The sequence below is a fragment of the Kryptolebias marmoratus genome, linkage group LG2 (genome assembly GCF_001649575.2).
Source record: "Kryptolebias marmoratus isolate JLee-2015 linkage group LG2, ASM164957v2, whole genome shotgun sequence".
Lineage (NCBI taxonomy): Eukaryota > Metazoa > Chordata > Actinopteri > Cyprinodontiformes > Rivulidae > Kryptolebias > Kryptolebias marmoratus.
The window spans coordinates 27,613,423-27,628,946 of NC_051431.1; the positions used below are offsets into that span (position 1 = coordinate 27,613,423).

Below are 15,524 nucleotides of genomic sequence, written 5' to 3' on the forward strand. Positions count from 1 at the left end.
CAATAAAAGAGCAGTGTTCAGTGTTTCAGAGTCTGTGTTATGAGACGCAGCGGAGATGCTGTCATTAGCTCTTAATGTTTATGTCAACAGAGTGACTGCAGCAGTTTTTAAAAGACCTGAATGTGCCGTGCTGAAACTCCTGAAATGTGATAAACTTCTTTTTGATACATTGTTAATCTTGGGCTTCATTCTGTTAACAACTTGAAGGATCTCAGTGTTTCATCCACAGTGTCTAGTCTGTGTCCTCAAGGTTAAAGCACAAGTAAATACTTCACAAGCAAGTTATTTGTTACAAACAATAAAATCTAAATACTTTTACTCTGCTGAGTGTCACATTTTGTAATGAGCTCCAGCTGAGCTGCTCCTCTCTGACCAGCAGTGATCTCTACTAACCATTAGTTAGTTTAGTTGAGGCACTAACTTCTCCTGATCCTTACTGCATGGTGTCAAAGAGCCCAAATGCAACTGATGGATAACAAACACACACTCTGAAACAACCATCATCCTTTATTTACAATATATTAAACTGTAATGCAAAATTTATAACAAGTGGTCAGTTTGTGCAATATAAGAAGAAAAAAAAACAGGAACCCTTTTCACAGCTAGCATGGGTCAAACATATTGATGAATAAATACTGCAAAAAGGAAGTTAGAGAATAAAGGAGAGTGACATTTGTGACAAAACCACACAGTCCTTTTATCACCAGGTCTTTCAAATGTCTCCAATGACTCCTGCCATGTGTGTGCCATGTAACTTTTGAGCTAACAGAGAAGTGCAGCTTCGCTTGTTCAAAAACCCCCCTTCACACCAGATAACACCTGAGCTACAAGCTAAAATATCAACCAGAACGTGGATGATCTTCTCATGGTTTCAGTGAGGTCTTTAGGTGAGCACTAGGAACACAGTGATGGATCCTGGATGGTTTTGAGCAGCACAAAATAAGGTCGAGGTGGTTTATTTTCCTGGTGGTCGTGTTTCAGGCTTCTGGTGGAGTGGAAGGGACTGTGGTGACAGCAGATGTATGATGTGGTGTGGCTGGGTTGTGGAGAATTTGACATTTTTGATATTTGCTTACTGAAGACAATCAACCCTTTGAAAATAAATCCATTCCAAAAGGTAATTTGTATTTTGGAAAATCATCTGTGGAACAAAAAAAGAAAGAGGTTTTCCAAATTCCACGACAGGTTTTAATATGTCGTGCAGATCATGGAGAGCTTTGCAGAGTCCTAATCCAGTGTGAAGAGGGCTTCAAACAAAAAAACAAAACTTCCCACAATCACAAACACAACATGACTTGACTACAAGACAAACAGAATCTGGTTTTACTCAAACATGCTGAGGTGAGTCCAGTTCAAGAAGGTTAATGTTGAAGACATTCAAGTTGCTCAACATCAAAAGACAAAAATTGATCAGGTTAAACAGGACCAATGGATCTGCTCGAAGGATTCAAGTCCAGCTCTGGTGACCTCTGACGCTCGGCTCTGAAACCATCAGATCAGTTCTCAAGTAGGACAGAACCTGAGTTTCTCACGAATATATTCTTACACTCAGATGAGATGCTCTTACTTCTACCTCTTTTCTTTTCTCACCAGTGTCTGTGCTTTTTATATTCCTTACATGCCATTCTGCCATTTTACCAGGTTACACATTGTCTGCAAAGTTAGATGAATGTTTCCATTTTCTTCACATTAAGACAAATGAGTGGACTTCAGAGTTAATGTGGACAGAGTTCAGTTAAAACAACCTAAAACAGGAGGACAGGAGTCACTGCACAGATCAGGAATGCAACAAACACAGTTACATCTCAAGTTCATTCCAAACAGAGCAACATATTTCAAAAGGTTCATTTCTGGTCATTTTGATGACTGTGGATTACAGCTCATGAGAACCCAAACTTCAGTATTCAGAAAATAAGAATATTATGGTATATCAAACCAACCCATCTACACGGTATGGACTGCAGCTGGAGTCAGAATCACCAAACACAGAGAGCAGCAGAGAGCAGCAGGAGGAGCTCGAAAACGTCCTGGTAGACGACTGCGCTGACTTTGGACTTGATAAAACCCAGTGGACCAACACCAGCAGGTGACATGACTCCAGAAACATCCCTCTGGACCTTAAGCAGCTTAGATTCTGTGCCTGTCCACTCTTCCTCCAGACTCTGGGAGCTTGATCTCTGAAAACTTTCCTTTAATCTAAGAAGATGTTGGACCACTGAGCAACAGTCCAGGCCTTTCTGTTCTCAGCCCAGGTACGCCACTTACGTTGCCTCTGCTTCCAGAGTGGTTTGACACAAGGAATGGGCCAGTTGTAGCTCAGGTCCTGGATCTGTGTGTGGGTAGTGGTTCTGACTCCAGCTGCAGTCCACACCGTGTCAATCTGTTGGTCCGATGTAAAAGTATAATTTTCTAAGAAACTGATTTTGGGGTTTTCTTCAGCTTTAAGCCATAATCATCCAAAATAACAGAAATAAACACTTGAAATATATCACTCTTTGTTATATGAATCTATAGGAGTTTCAATTTATGAACTGAATTACTGACATATCTTCACCTTTTAATGATATTCTAATTTATTGAGATGGATGTGTACATGGATGGAGCTCACCATGGTGTCCAAACCCACCCCCACACCTTCAGATGCAAAGGAACAAACATTTCTCAGAGATCAGACAACTAACCCAGATCTATCATAAAGCCAGGCTGCTTCTTCATTTAAAAGGGCCCTTTGTGATTGATGGAAAAATGTCTGATTTAACCTCATAACAATTATCCAATCTGAATCAAAAGAACAGGTTTTTTTTTTTTTCCAGACTGATTTTTAGAATAAACCAATGTATTATCTAAATGTTGACCAACGATGAGTGGGTGGGTTTAAAGAGCAAGCCAGTTATTGACACTGATTCCAGGTCATTTTTGATTGGATGGAATAGGATCATTTTACAGATGGCAGGAGGTTAAACACCTTGTGGGGTGAGGGATTCTTTAACAATACTAAGGATTTTTTTTCCTTGCAGCTCTTCTTAAAAATGGATTACAAGGAGCAGAGTTAGACCACAATGACTCTCTCAGCTATTCTCAGCACACGATGCAGAGTCTCCCTGTCAGTCACACTGCTGTTGTCACACCAAGATGTGATGCAGCTTGTCAAGACGCTCTCAACAGTGCCTTAGTAAAGGGTGGTGAGGATGATAGGGGGAATTCTTGCATGCTTCAGTCTCCTGAGGAAGTGCAGATCTTTTGTTAACCTTTGGCAAACAGATTGCCGTCTCCACAGCAAATCAGTAACTGTTCCACCTCAGCTCTGGAAGATGTTTCAATATCACTTCTAATGAGTGCCACCACTGTTGGGTCATCAGTAAATTTAATGTGCTGGTTTGTGCTGAATTTAGCAGAACAGTCATGTATCAGCGGAGTAAAAAGCAGAGGACTGAGTACACATCCCTGAGGAGAGTGACATGACTCAGGTACACCTGTTTCAGGTTTGTCATGTCTTAGTTCTGTGTTCACCCCGACTCTGATCAAGACAAAGTCTTTGTTGAAACGTTCATCTGTTTGCACATAAAAGCTGTAAAACTGATCAGCCCGCCTTTATTTTGGAAGTTGGTCCTTCAGCTGTGAAGTTCCTGATTTAGTTACAAACTGCTGGAAGATGCAAAAACCTTGTGTTTTTGTCTTTTTTCTTAGTTTGATTTAAACTTTTTTTCTCTTTATGCTTTAATTTTAATTTTATTTATTTATTCTTCTTCTGCTGAAGCCAAGCCTTTAGTTAAGCAGATTATTAAAAAATTCATCTTTTTTTTGTAACAGACATAATTTTTAAAATATTTCCGCCTTGCACAAGAACCTACAGGCTGGGGTTCAGAAGCCATGTCAACACTTTCACAGACAAAAGCAAGTTGGTTCCACTGTAAAATTACAAAAGCAGAATGTGGTAAAATCAGGTTTCACATGTGATGGACACTGACAGTCTATTCAGTGAATAATAGTGAGGAGGAAGCAGAGATGTGGTGTCCAGCTTCCACCTTCTACAGAACCAAATATGAGATTCACTAACATGAATATGAACCTGAATTTAACAGTAGAGATGGAATCAGATGGACTTATAAATTAATGTATTCATAACTGGACTAAAAATTCACTGGCAACATTACTCTACAACCCCAATTCTAAAAAAAGGTGGGACATGTAAAATGGAAAAAACTGGCTGATGGTCTCTCTCCTCGTTAGTACAGAGGACGTGTCATTTATGGTTTCCAAACAAAATTTCACATTTGGGTTTGTTTGACCAGAGACCAGTTTTCCACATCATTGCATTTTTTTTTAATTTACATTTTACAATTCCAGCTTTTGCAGATTTGGAGTTATAGTTTGAAACCTAGGTTTTTTTTGTCCACATTGTGAATTCCTCTTACCCCACTTCTAGGTTGTTAGCTTTTTCTCTGTTTCTTTCTATAAGAAAAGAGCATATGTTGTTGCATCCTAATAAAGCATTTTTTTTGTCACAACAAAATACTTCATGAACACAGCCAAAATGTCCCTGGTTGTTAAGAAAAACTAAAACATGTAATATTAAGTCAGACTTTTTCATACCAATTGTTTTTCCCTTTTACATGGATTAGGGAAACATTTGTTTACTGGTTCTGTAAGAAACAAAATCAAAAACTGTTGAAAGTACATTTCTTTAAGGAAAAAGACAGATCATAAAACACAAAAAGACAACATGTGAAGAACATGCACACAGATAAAACCATTGTTATTTAATCGGCAAAAAAGTTCTGGAAAAACTTATTTAAATCAAGTTAGAATAAAATAAGACAAGTTGTTTGAAGGAGAACAAACTCATGTTGAATAGTTTGGTTTCACACTGCAGCAGCTGACTGATAAAAACTTTAGGTGAAGAAAGAAAGCAGGTGATAATCAGAGCGTAAAGAATTAATCGTGCAGCAGCACAGCTGTACAGGAGCCCATATGTCCCAAAAAAAGGAAAGGAGGAAAAACAAGCTGGTGCTTCTTGAAGAATTTAACATTGAATAATAAAGCAATAAAATAAAGTTAATGTATAGTTTAAAAACATACTGCTTGTGGTATGAACATACAGATTATTTTGGTGTTTCGTGTGTAAATAAGAGATGAAGAGAGTTATCATGATCAACTCATGTTCTTCAGTTCAGCTCCAACCAGAATGGACACTAAAGCAGGCAGCTAGGTCAGAACCTGTCTGTGCTCCGTGCACAGCTAGGAGGATCCATGTGTGTCCAGCTCTGCAGACAAGACAACTTAACCCAGTGGACTGAAGGGGGGACTAGGATGTGGTCTCATAAGACCTGTCCTCACCATCGTCGTCTTTCATATAACTGCCATACTTGGATCGAGAGTAGTAGGAGCTCAGAGTTGCTGCACCTTCCCCTTTTTCTTCTTCCTCCCCCTCATCATCAGATCTATCAAAGCAGTAGCGCCTACGGCTTGGTGGACTGCAACAGGAAAAATTAGAAGAGATCAACGTTATCATCAAATAAAGAGCAGATACGCTTGATCTCTTTACAGGACTCACTTTATTCTCACTGACAGTTCAGTGACAAACATTTCAGCCAGAAGGAACAAAACTTGACCAAAGTAGGCTTTCAGGTTAGTATGGTGTAACACTTCAACATATATTTATTCTCAGCAGTGCACAAACACTGTGTGACCACATGCAGCGTACCATGCAACATGTTCCATGTTATAATGGTCATCGCCTTATAGCAGGGGTGTCAAACTCCAGGCCTTGAGGGCCGCTGTCCTGGAGGTTTTAGGTTTTTCTGCTCCAACACACCTGATTCAAATGGTTTAATTACCTCCTCACCAAATCATCAGGTTCTCCAGGAGCACGGCAACAAGTCGTCCATTTAAACCAGGTGTTTTAAAGCAAGAACACATCTAAAACATGCAGACGAGCAGCCCCCAAGGAATATAGTTTGACACCTGAGCCTTATAGGGATTTTTCAGCCATTTTCAAATGTGGGTTTGTGCACACTTATTAAAAGTTCACATCTTACCTGTTGTAAATAGCTTTTTTAACAGCCTCAGTTTGGAAAAATAGAGTTCAATTCTGAGAGGACTGATGAGGTAAAGACTAGTTTTAATGCAGACAAGACCAAAAAAATTGTTGCTTGCTCCATACAAACTGTGTTGGTGTTGGAAAGATGTTGAGCAATTTGCAGCCCTTGAACTATTTATTGGACAAAACTTTCAGCTACTACCACACCAAACTTTAGCTCAATGTCTGTAAAACTGACTGAGTTGGAGCTATTTTTGTGTTGGCTAATGTTGAATAGCTGTGGTGGTAATCTTAAACTGGGGAGTCTTCAAAAATTATTAAGTTGTAGATGTAATTTATAGGATTACATTCTGAGAGTTTACTAAAAATCTGTCCATTAGTTCATAACATATTTTGAAAAAAACCCTAGAGAAACTTACTGCCAGTGTTTTAAGTAAAACAAATACACAATGTGTAGAGCTAAGAGTATGTGCTGAGGATGATGCTCAGCTACTACCACACCAGGTTTTAGCCCATTATCTGTTAAATTGGCTGGGTTATAGCCATTTTTGTGTGTGCTAGTTGCTTAGATGTGGCAGACATCTTGAATGTGATTGACTCCTAAAGTTAATCAGTTGAAGATGTACATCCAATGATTACTTTCTGAGAATTTCATTCATGAGATATTTTACTAACAGTACAGACAAACAAACCCACAGATATGGGCAAAAACATTATCGCTCCGCCTTTGCCTTCAGGGCGAGCGATAACTGTGTAATCTGAAACTGATGGCACTGTAAAGGTTTATGGAAGAGTTCACAGAAAACACTGTGAAACTTTAGTGATTCAAGTTGTTTTAAGACAGAAGTGATCCAGTGATCTAGGCCCAGTTCAGACCAGCCATTAGCTCATCAGTTCCGTCAGGATTAAACTCTTATTCTCCAAACTGAGGTCATTCAGAGAGCTATTTACAACAGGTAGGAATATAGTTATTAATCTGTTTTCCACAGAACCTCACTTCAAATGACCAAATCTTGGTTAAATGGAAAGCATAACAAGTGGTCCATTTTCCAAACGTTAGATGTCATTGGTTTAGATATTTCCTTGGTTCAATAAGTAAATAAATAAATTAGTAATAAATAAATAAATCTTAATTAAAATAAACAAGTGAGATTTTTAGATTTTATATGTTATGAACCCTGACAAAGGAAAAGAATTTCAATAGGACTTCACAATAAGACTGGATCGAATTGACAAACTGAGGGTTAAGTACTCTCAGCTGGACATCGTTTCTGTAATTCAAAGTTTAGTGACATTTCTGGAGTAAATATTGACAAAGTTAGTTCACAGCCACGTTGAACAGCTGACACTGTTCTGCTCCCAAAGAAAAGGATGAAACACTCGGAAGGAAAAAAACACATAAAACCAAAAAGAAAATAAAAAAAGAGAAAAAAAAAGTAAAATCTGAAAACAGTTGTTAGTATTTGTTTATTTTTTTTGTAATATGTAGAAACTCAGACTTTGGGTCTGCGGCTCCATCATTAGGACTGATTGGAGTGAAAAGGTTGTAGTTAGATCACACCATGCTTCACTCTGCAAGCCAACCTACTGTCTTGCCTCAGTCACTGTCAGGCCGGTACAAGTACTTCATCACCAAACTGTCCACCTTCTTCTTTCTCTTCTTCTCGTCCATCTTGTTTAAGGGTGGGCCTTCAGTAGTTCCTTCCTCGCTGTCTGGGTCAGAAACGGTTTTAGCTGGAGCCTTCTTCACACTGCTTGAACTTCGATATGAGATAGTAGATGCATCAGAGCTTGACCCTGAGTCTGACTCAGAATCTGAAGATGATGAAGAAGAAGAAGATGAAGATGTCTGATTCTTTTTCTTGGACCTTTTGGACCTTCTTTTAGAGCTGCTTCTGTGTCGTGTTTTGCCACGAGAGTTGTGAGACTCGGAGCTGTGACTTCTCTTCTTTTTCTTGCTCTTGCTGCTCCTCTTGCTGCAGCTGCTGGTGCTGCGAGACTGGCTCCTGCAGTCCACTGCAGATTCAGAGTGTCTGACACTGCTAGTGGGGCGAGTACCGTCTCCATTCTTCAGACTTTTACCCTCGTCTTTATTGTTTTTAGATATTTCGTCTTCAGAGTCTTCCAAGCTCCTGCGCTTGAATGTGATAGGTTTAAAACTTAGCACTTCGTTGATAGCTTTCTCTAGGTCAGGGTCAAGGTAGCTACGGTGACTGACAGGCTTGATATCAGAGTCATCCACTGAGTAATTATCAAAAGTCGACCTAGCTTGTGGTGGAGGCATAGAGACACTGCGACCTGTGGATGAGTGAGGACTGTACGCCGACCTCTCAGTAAAGGCCACACTCCGACTGTCATCCATATCAATGTCAAACTCACTCAAGCGGCTGCTGCGGGCCAGCAACATGTGGGAATCAGCCTGGCTAACATTTCCAGGACTGCGACTCCTTGACCGTCGACTAAAACACGGGCTGCTAGGACTACTGCCGTACCGTAAGCGGTCACCTCTGCCCTCTTCTAAATGTGAGATACTTCGATGGAATCCTGGTGGGCTCGACAGACAAAAGCTGGTTCCAGGCTTATTCTCTGAGATTAAGCTGAGATTTCTTGAGGGTCGACTGAAGGATGATTCTTTGTCAACTTGACTCCATCGGCTGTCTATACCTCTCCTAGCTCTGCTGTTTGCCTCTGAATATGCCTGGGAGATAACTGATTCTCTGCCATTGATGACTTCCTGTAACTGGGAGGTCTTCCTGCAGCTTACAGAGTAAGCATCATCATGAGGATCAGAGGTTTTGGATTTAGCCTTCTGGAAGGTTAGGACGTCCTCTGAGTCTGCGTTCTCCTTGAGGGCACTGAGGAGAACATCTTTGCTTCCAACGGAATCTAGGTTGGATCGTTTTCTGTAACTTAAGGAGCTCATTACTGACACTGGCCTGTTAGTTTCTACCTCCTTGTCCTCTTTATTCGCCTCCTTCCAATCTTTCCACTCTTTCCCTTCCTTTGCGTCTAAATTTACAGCATATCTAAAAAAAAAAAGAAATGATAGTGAAAAAAAAAGGAAAGACGACAGAAAGAGAAAATGACAAAGATAAAGATCAAGCCAACAACAAAAAAAGAGAACTTGAGAGCTCCAACACATTTTTTCTGTAGATTTTTGAGCCATTTTTAAACTTTGGAGATTTGTGAATTTACAGTAAATGTTTGAATGTAATGTGGTTTTATTATTTGTATGCTTTAAAAATCATAAAAAAAACTGAGCAGAAAACAAGTTCCAGTTTTTCTAATTAGCTTATTGTCTTAATAGTTAGGTTCAACATGATGTAAAACTGTGCTTCCATTCATAGTTGGGCCCCCTTCTCACTGAATGACCCTGCTACAACATTTTAATCCATCTACAAGAACTACAACAAAATTAATCCAGCACATGGTGGTCTTTCAGAGTCTTAGAGAGATTTTCAGGGGAATTTCTTACAAGTAATAGAGAATGAATGATCAAAAGTGGAGGGTTTTAAGCATGCACAAAACTTTTGTAGAGTGGTTGTGGTGTTTTTTCATTGTTGTGGCAGCATCACTGAATCATGGTTTGAGTGTAGGGAAGCATGGTGTATCCATGATATGGGGCCAATGTGTACCAGTGTGGCTGGATTATTGAGGATTTGAAGCAGGACTGGCCTCATGCCTACACTACCGCTGTGTTTATACCAAGGTCATGGAAACAACAGAGAGTAGAGTGGCACCCATAACTGCATCCTGACATGGCCTGAGAAGGTGTGTCAGGGGGAGTGTACACAGTGTGGTGAGAGCACAGGGCATTATTTAAGGGATGCAAAAACCTGTTTGGTGAGTACAGCATCGTAGCTGCATCATAACGGCTTTCATAATAAAGGAGGTTTTACAAACTAAGCCAGCCTAATATATCTAATAGGTTGGATACAAATATGAATAAGTGGGGGCTTTCTTACACTTAGTTTGTCATTTGCTTGCAATGGCTGTGTGTTCAAGGAGTTATCAGAACCTCTACATTCTCAGAGTCATATCTGGATCAATGTTGAGGTCTTTCAATGAAAATGGAATCTGCCAGAACTGGTCGAGAGAGGCTGTGCCATCAGACATCAGAGCCTGATGCTAATAATGAGATGCTATGGCAAATAAAGGTAAAGATCGATGACCAAGGAGCTCAAATTATCACCAAACTTAAGAGATGATACCAGAGCTTGTTAAGAAGGAAGTAGCAGCTGCTCTAAAATCACTGGGAGAAAACCAACAAAAACAAATGTGCATGTGCATGTATGTATGTATAAGAAACCGAATGCCTGTGCTTATATGATCTTTTGATTTTTATTTGTTTTGGGTTTTTTTACTATCTACTCATTTCATTGTTTTATCATGACAGTTACTTTGTAAATTATCAATTAATGCACTTGATGGGTTTCTTTGTCTTTTGTTGTTTAATTTTCATTTGCTTGTTAGTTCTAGGGGCTGGGGTGGTGGATATTCTTGTTGTTGGCTTGAAAAAAAACCCATTTGTAACAAAATATTTGTAAAAAAAAAAATTTCTGAAAAAGAAAAAAAATGTTTAAAACCATTAAAACAAGAATGCAATAAAATGAGACTGGCGTGAAAAAGTGGGAAAGTCAGTGAAATACAGAAGACAGGACCAAACTAGGAGTCAAATGATTTTTTCATTAAGCATCACAGACACATAAAAGCATTACTGACTGACCTTGAACTCTTGAGGCTGCCATCATCTGAGAGGTTCTTCATGGAGCATTTGCTTTTGGACAACCAGGACTTTACTCCATCTACACGGTCCTCCACTTCAGAGTCTGAGTCTGAAAGTCCCTGACTGCTGACAAGTCGGAAAAAATAAATACAGATCAGATGCAGCAAAGGAGAGACGATATGGTCCCGCAGGTCATTAAGTGAGATGGCTGCGTGCCATTCAGAGAGGAAGAACAGGATCAGGTGTAAGTGTTCAACACAGGTCAAACTGTTAGGTATCTTTGGACTTAGAGTCAAAGGAGGAACAGCAGGTTTTAGTGTTAGTGTAAAACAAGGCATAGGTGAGGCATTCTGAGTTTTAGATTGTATAGCGGCAAAAAAGAACAATGCCTTCTCAGGTGGTGTTTCAACAACCAGTCAACCTCTACACTTCCAAAACTGTGACAGAAATGTAGTGATAAGTTACTGGCCAAGTAACTTTTACAAACCTAAATTATGAATTATATCAACTCATTTAACATGAAAGATTATTGATAATTATGGTTTTCCTCAAGGAATGCAAGAAAACCTTTTAAACAAAGGTCCCACATAATCAGTTAGCGTTAGAGTATGTCATGGGGCTGCTCCTTCACTAAGTTTTAGCTAGGTTTCTGTAAAAACTGACAGAGGAATAGACATTTTTGTGTCTAAATGAGGTCGATTAGCTGAGGTGGCCATCGTGAACTGAATTGACTCTAAAGTAATCTGTTGTAGAATTACATCAAATGATTACTTTTTAAAAGTTTCATTAATATCCAGCCAGTGGTTCACAAGATATTTTGCTCACAGACAGACGCAGACACACACACACACACACACACACAGACACTCTTTCACACGCACACGCAATTACATGCCTACCTCCATGAAAGGCAGGCGATAATAAAGCAGAAATATTCAGTCATAAAATTAGATTTAAAAAAAAAGCTTTTTTGCCCAATAATAAAATTTTTAAGTTTTACTGTATGTATTTTGATGTTTAGGATTGACTTTGGTTGCGTTAGTTTTTTTTTAATTAACATCCCACTTTTGAAGTGCATAAGTGTAGCCAAGAAAAGAACATTTTAAATAATCTATTAAGCCAAGTAAGTGCTAATATACTCAACTATATATTTTTTATGGAGTAAAATAAAATAACAGGTCTTCCTAATCAGTGTTTTTTATTTGTGTCATTAACAGTCTTGCAGTAAAATAAATCAACTCATCATTTGTGTTCTTGACAGAACGATTTGGTGCACAGCTGGAAGTTATTAAACCTCTGCCTGCCACTGAGTCAAAAAGAGGGCTTGTCATAAAATTTGACACAGATGGAACAAGTGCAACACTCATTAGGTGCCGTCAGAGCCCAGTGCCTGTATGGTGCTGTGAAATTAAGTTGTTACAGCTTAATAGACCTACAAAGACATCAGAGGGTGGTTTAACATCACTGCTTCTGTATTAGACAACCTCCCATCCTGTTCCCTTAGAGAGAGATGGAGAGGGAAGTATTACATTCTGCTGGAGCTCAGAAAGAGCCAGAACTAGCTATAATTACAATTATTAGCAGTCAAAGACAAAAGACTTAGGATTTCTGGGACAGTTCATACAATAGCTTGATTTGTGAGATGTGAAAGTAAAACTGAGCTATTTTATTGGAACACACTAACATTAAACGGTAATACTGAGGCTAAACTCGTGCAAAGATAACAAAGGAGGGAAGGAAAGAGCAGGAAAACAGACTTTAACTGGCTCTGCAGACAACCATCTGATTATCACACAACAGCTACTACATGCTTTTATTTTGGTCAGTGAGGTAATACTGCAAAAGACTGACTAAACAAAGACACAACTGACTCCAAAATCACAAAAAGTATAAATGCCAAGTCAGCATATACACAGTTGTTTTCCTGTTTTTATTTTTCTGGATGTTTTTTTTTTTTGCATCTGTACACTTTGTGCTATTTTAACCATTTATCCATCAAAATGTTCAGTTCATTTAGGAAATGATGCTAAGACATTCAGTTATTGCATCTAATATACGCTACAATTTTAGCTTTTAGCTACCATACTGTTACTTGTAGATTTTAGCTACCATTTTGATACTTTTATCTACCATTCAGCTACTTTAAGCTTCTAAATACCATTTTGCCACTTTAAGTTTACTAGCCTTTTGCTACAATTACCTTTTAGCTAGCCTTTTTACTTTTAGTTTTTAGTCTAGTGTTTTACTACATTTAGCTTGCAATTTGTTTCTTTTAGTTTTTACCTAGTGTTCAGCTTCTTTTAGCTTTAATAACTCAGATTAAGCTGCATTCAACCGTCAGCATTCACTATGCATTTTTACAGAAAACGACGATTCTGTTGTTACTTTTAAAGATTTGTAAGGCTGTGTAATAAGTTTCAGTCTTCTTTTATTAAATGTTATCTTCACATGCTGCAGTTATTTAAATGAAAGGTCTTTTGAGAAAAGTGGGAAAATGGAAATGGTCAGCAATTATGTCTTTCATCAATGTGTAACCTTAGTGATGGTGCTGACTTCTCTGCCTCCCACAGGTGGGAGTGGAGAAATACTTTACAGCTCGTAGAGCATCTACCCTCTACCAGAAGCAAAACTGCAGAACATGTTCAAGCAGAAATGCCACAGAGACCTGAATCATGTTTTATTTAGTGGACTGGTAACATTATTTTCAATGCAAATGTTTGTGAGGACCAGCAGACACAGTTATAAATGGTGGGCAGACGAACCAACAGCAGGGAGTTCTCAGGTTGCACACTCGGGAGAACGTCATTTAAGCGACTGAATGAAGTTAATAATGCTTAGGAGTAGATATTAAGAACTGTTAAAACTAGTAGAAAGTGAACTAATTTTGGATAAAAATGGTTTGATGTCAAGTTGTCTTCTGATAAAAGTAAAAATAAATTTATGTTGGTTTCATCCAATCAGAACTAATGTTTTAGTTCTGGGAGTCAAATTAAGGAATGGTTTTAGTGATGACTTCAAAACTAAGAAATCAGTATTTAGATGAAAAAAATAAATTAATTAAAGTTAGTTATGGATTATAATGCTGAGTGATTTTTGTTATGAAGATTATGATGTACATAAAAACAAGCAAATCATTTCCTGAGTTTTTTTAGTTAAAACCAGAAAAAAAATTGCACTTCTGTATAGTGTGTACTTTGCTTGTTTGCTATTGTTGTGCTATTTTTTAATATGGACATTTGAATTATTCTATTTTGATTGTCAAGATTTTTTTTTCATTGATGTGAAACAATGACATGTGAGAGGGGTGGGTATTTATAGGCTGTGGCTTCAGCCTTTTTCAGACTGCGCGTCTTACTTATTTATCTTACACTTTGGAATTCAGTATGTTTGTTATTTTGTTTGTATATATAATTTTTTTGTTTTGTTCTCTTTCTTTAATTGTTTGTTTTTACATAACTGCGTTTTTGTTGTTTTATTTGCAGTTTGAAATAAATCATTAATTCAGTTATTCATTCGTGAAGTGAGTCAGAATGTGTTGGTCAATGTGGAAGAAGAAAGATTAAAGTGTACAAATTACTGTGAACTGTTCACTTATTTTGTAAATAAATAAAACTAAATTTTGTTTATAAGACTTAATTTTTTGTTTAAATACTGTGTCAACGAAAAAAATGCACTAAAAAGTAAAGTAATAAAGTGAAGCTGTATAAATGAAAATTTAACTCCAATTTTTAAAAAAATATATTTTTTTAACATTAAGAGCTGTCTTGGATTGTACTTGGATTGGAGAAGCATGGCGATCACAACTGGGCCTTCTCTACCCGACAAAACCTCACATGCACAAACACACACATGCACACACGCACACACAGAGATAAAACTGGTAGCAGCTGCAATTGCAAATTGGCGTTATTAAAAGCAAATCAAACTTGAAATTTTGGGGTCGTTGCCCCCAACCAGAATTGGTGCATCTGTGGAGTAAACTCAATTCAAGATGTCTGCCGTAGCTAATTACATTTAGCCTACACAAAAATGGCTATATTTCAGTAAATATTACAGTTACTGAGCTACAATTTCATGACAGTCATTCACAACACATACTCCAAGTGCTAACAGAATATCACAATATTCTAACCCTAACTTGAAGAAACTGACATTAAGGGCTCAAAATTAGAGTGTGCCATCATCACACTCTAAATTGTGCATTCTATAATAAAATCTCAAAAAAGCTTCAAACTTTACATAATGGAAGTGGTCATTTTGACATTGTTAAAAGTTTTTTACACAGACACGGGTTAAGTCCAACTTTCTGTGACCAATTTAATCGTGGAAAAATGTTTCTACAGTGAAGTCTGTCTGAGGTGTGTAGAGCTGCAAAGGTTAGTTCTTCTCACTCAGCTCAACTAAATTCCATTGTTGAGTATGACAAACTTTTAGTTTTTTGTGACTTTCATCTACGCCATTCAATGTACTGCTTCCAAAACTCATAGCACACTATTCCTAAAGGAGACACGTTTTGATGTATTTGTTTGAGTTTTTCCAAAGCTGCGAGAGGAGACGAGAATTGAATTGTGACAGAAACAATAGAATAACGAGCGGAAAGTAACAAGGGTGCTTCAATGCTTTTACAGTACATTAGCAGCCTTAGTCAAATGTTTAACTGTTTCTTTCTTTCTTTCTTTCTTTCTTTCTTTTTTAAAGTAGGACCCCCACTTCCAAACATCACTGTAGTTGGCTATTGTAGCTTGTAGACTCATGGGA

At 38.1% G+C, this 15,524-nt stretch overlaps 1 protein-coding gene across 16 annotated transcripts in view; it reads right to left on the reverse strand.

The window, feature by feature from the left end:
* Window positions 1–489: 489 nt before the first annotated feature.
* The window catches only part of myo18ab (myosin XVIIIAb), a 125,806-nt gene continuing 110,771 nt past the window's right edge, over window positions 490–15,524 (reverse strand). For 8 of the 16 annotated variants that reach the window (XM_037974015.1, XM_037974001.1, XM_037974028.1 and 5 more), the window contains 3 exons: window positions 10,767–10,892; window positions 7,637–9,066; window positions 5,342–5,474 (listed from right to left, as the gene is read on the reverse strand). In XM_037974015.1, the coding sequence (XP_037829943.1) occupies window positions 7,638–9,066; window positions 10,767–10,892 (1,555 nt within the window). In that variant the 3' untranslated portion in view covers window positions 5,342–5,474; window position 7,637. Of the gene's footprint in view, window positions 5,475–7,628; window positions 9,067–10,766; window positions 10,893–15,524 lie in introns of all 16 variants that reach the window. The other 8 variants (XM_017432175.3, XM_017432178.3, XM_017432173.3 and 5 more) reach the window with 5 other exon arrangements.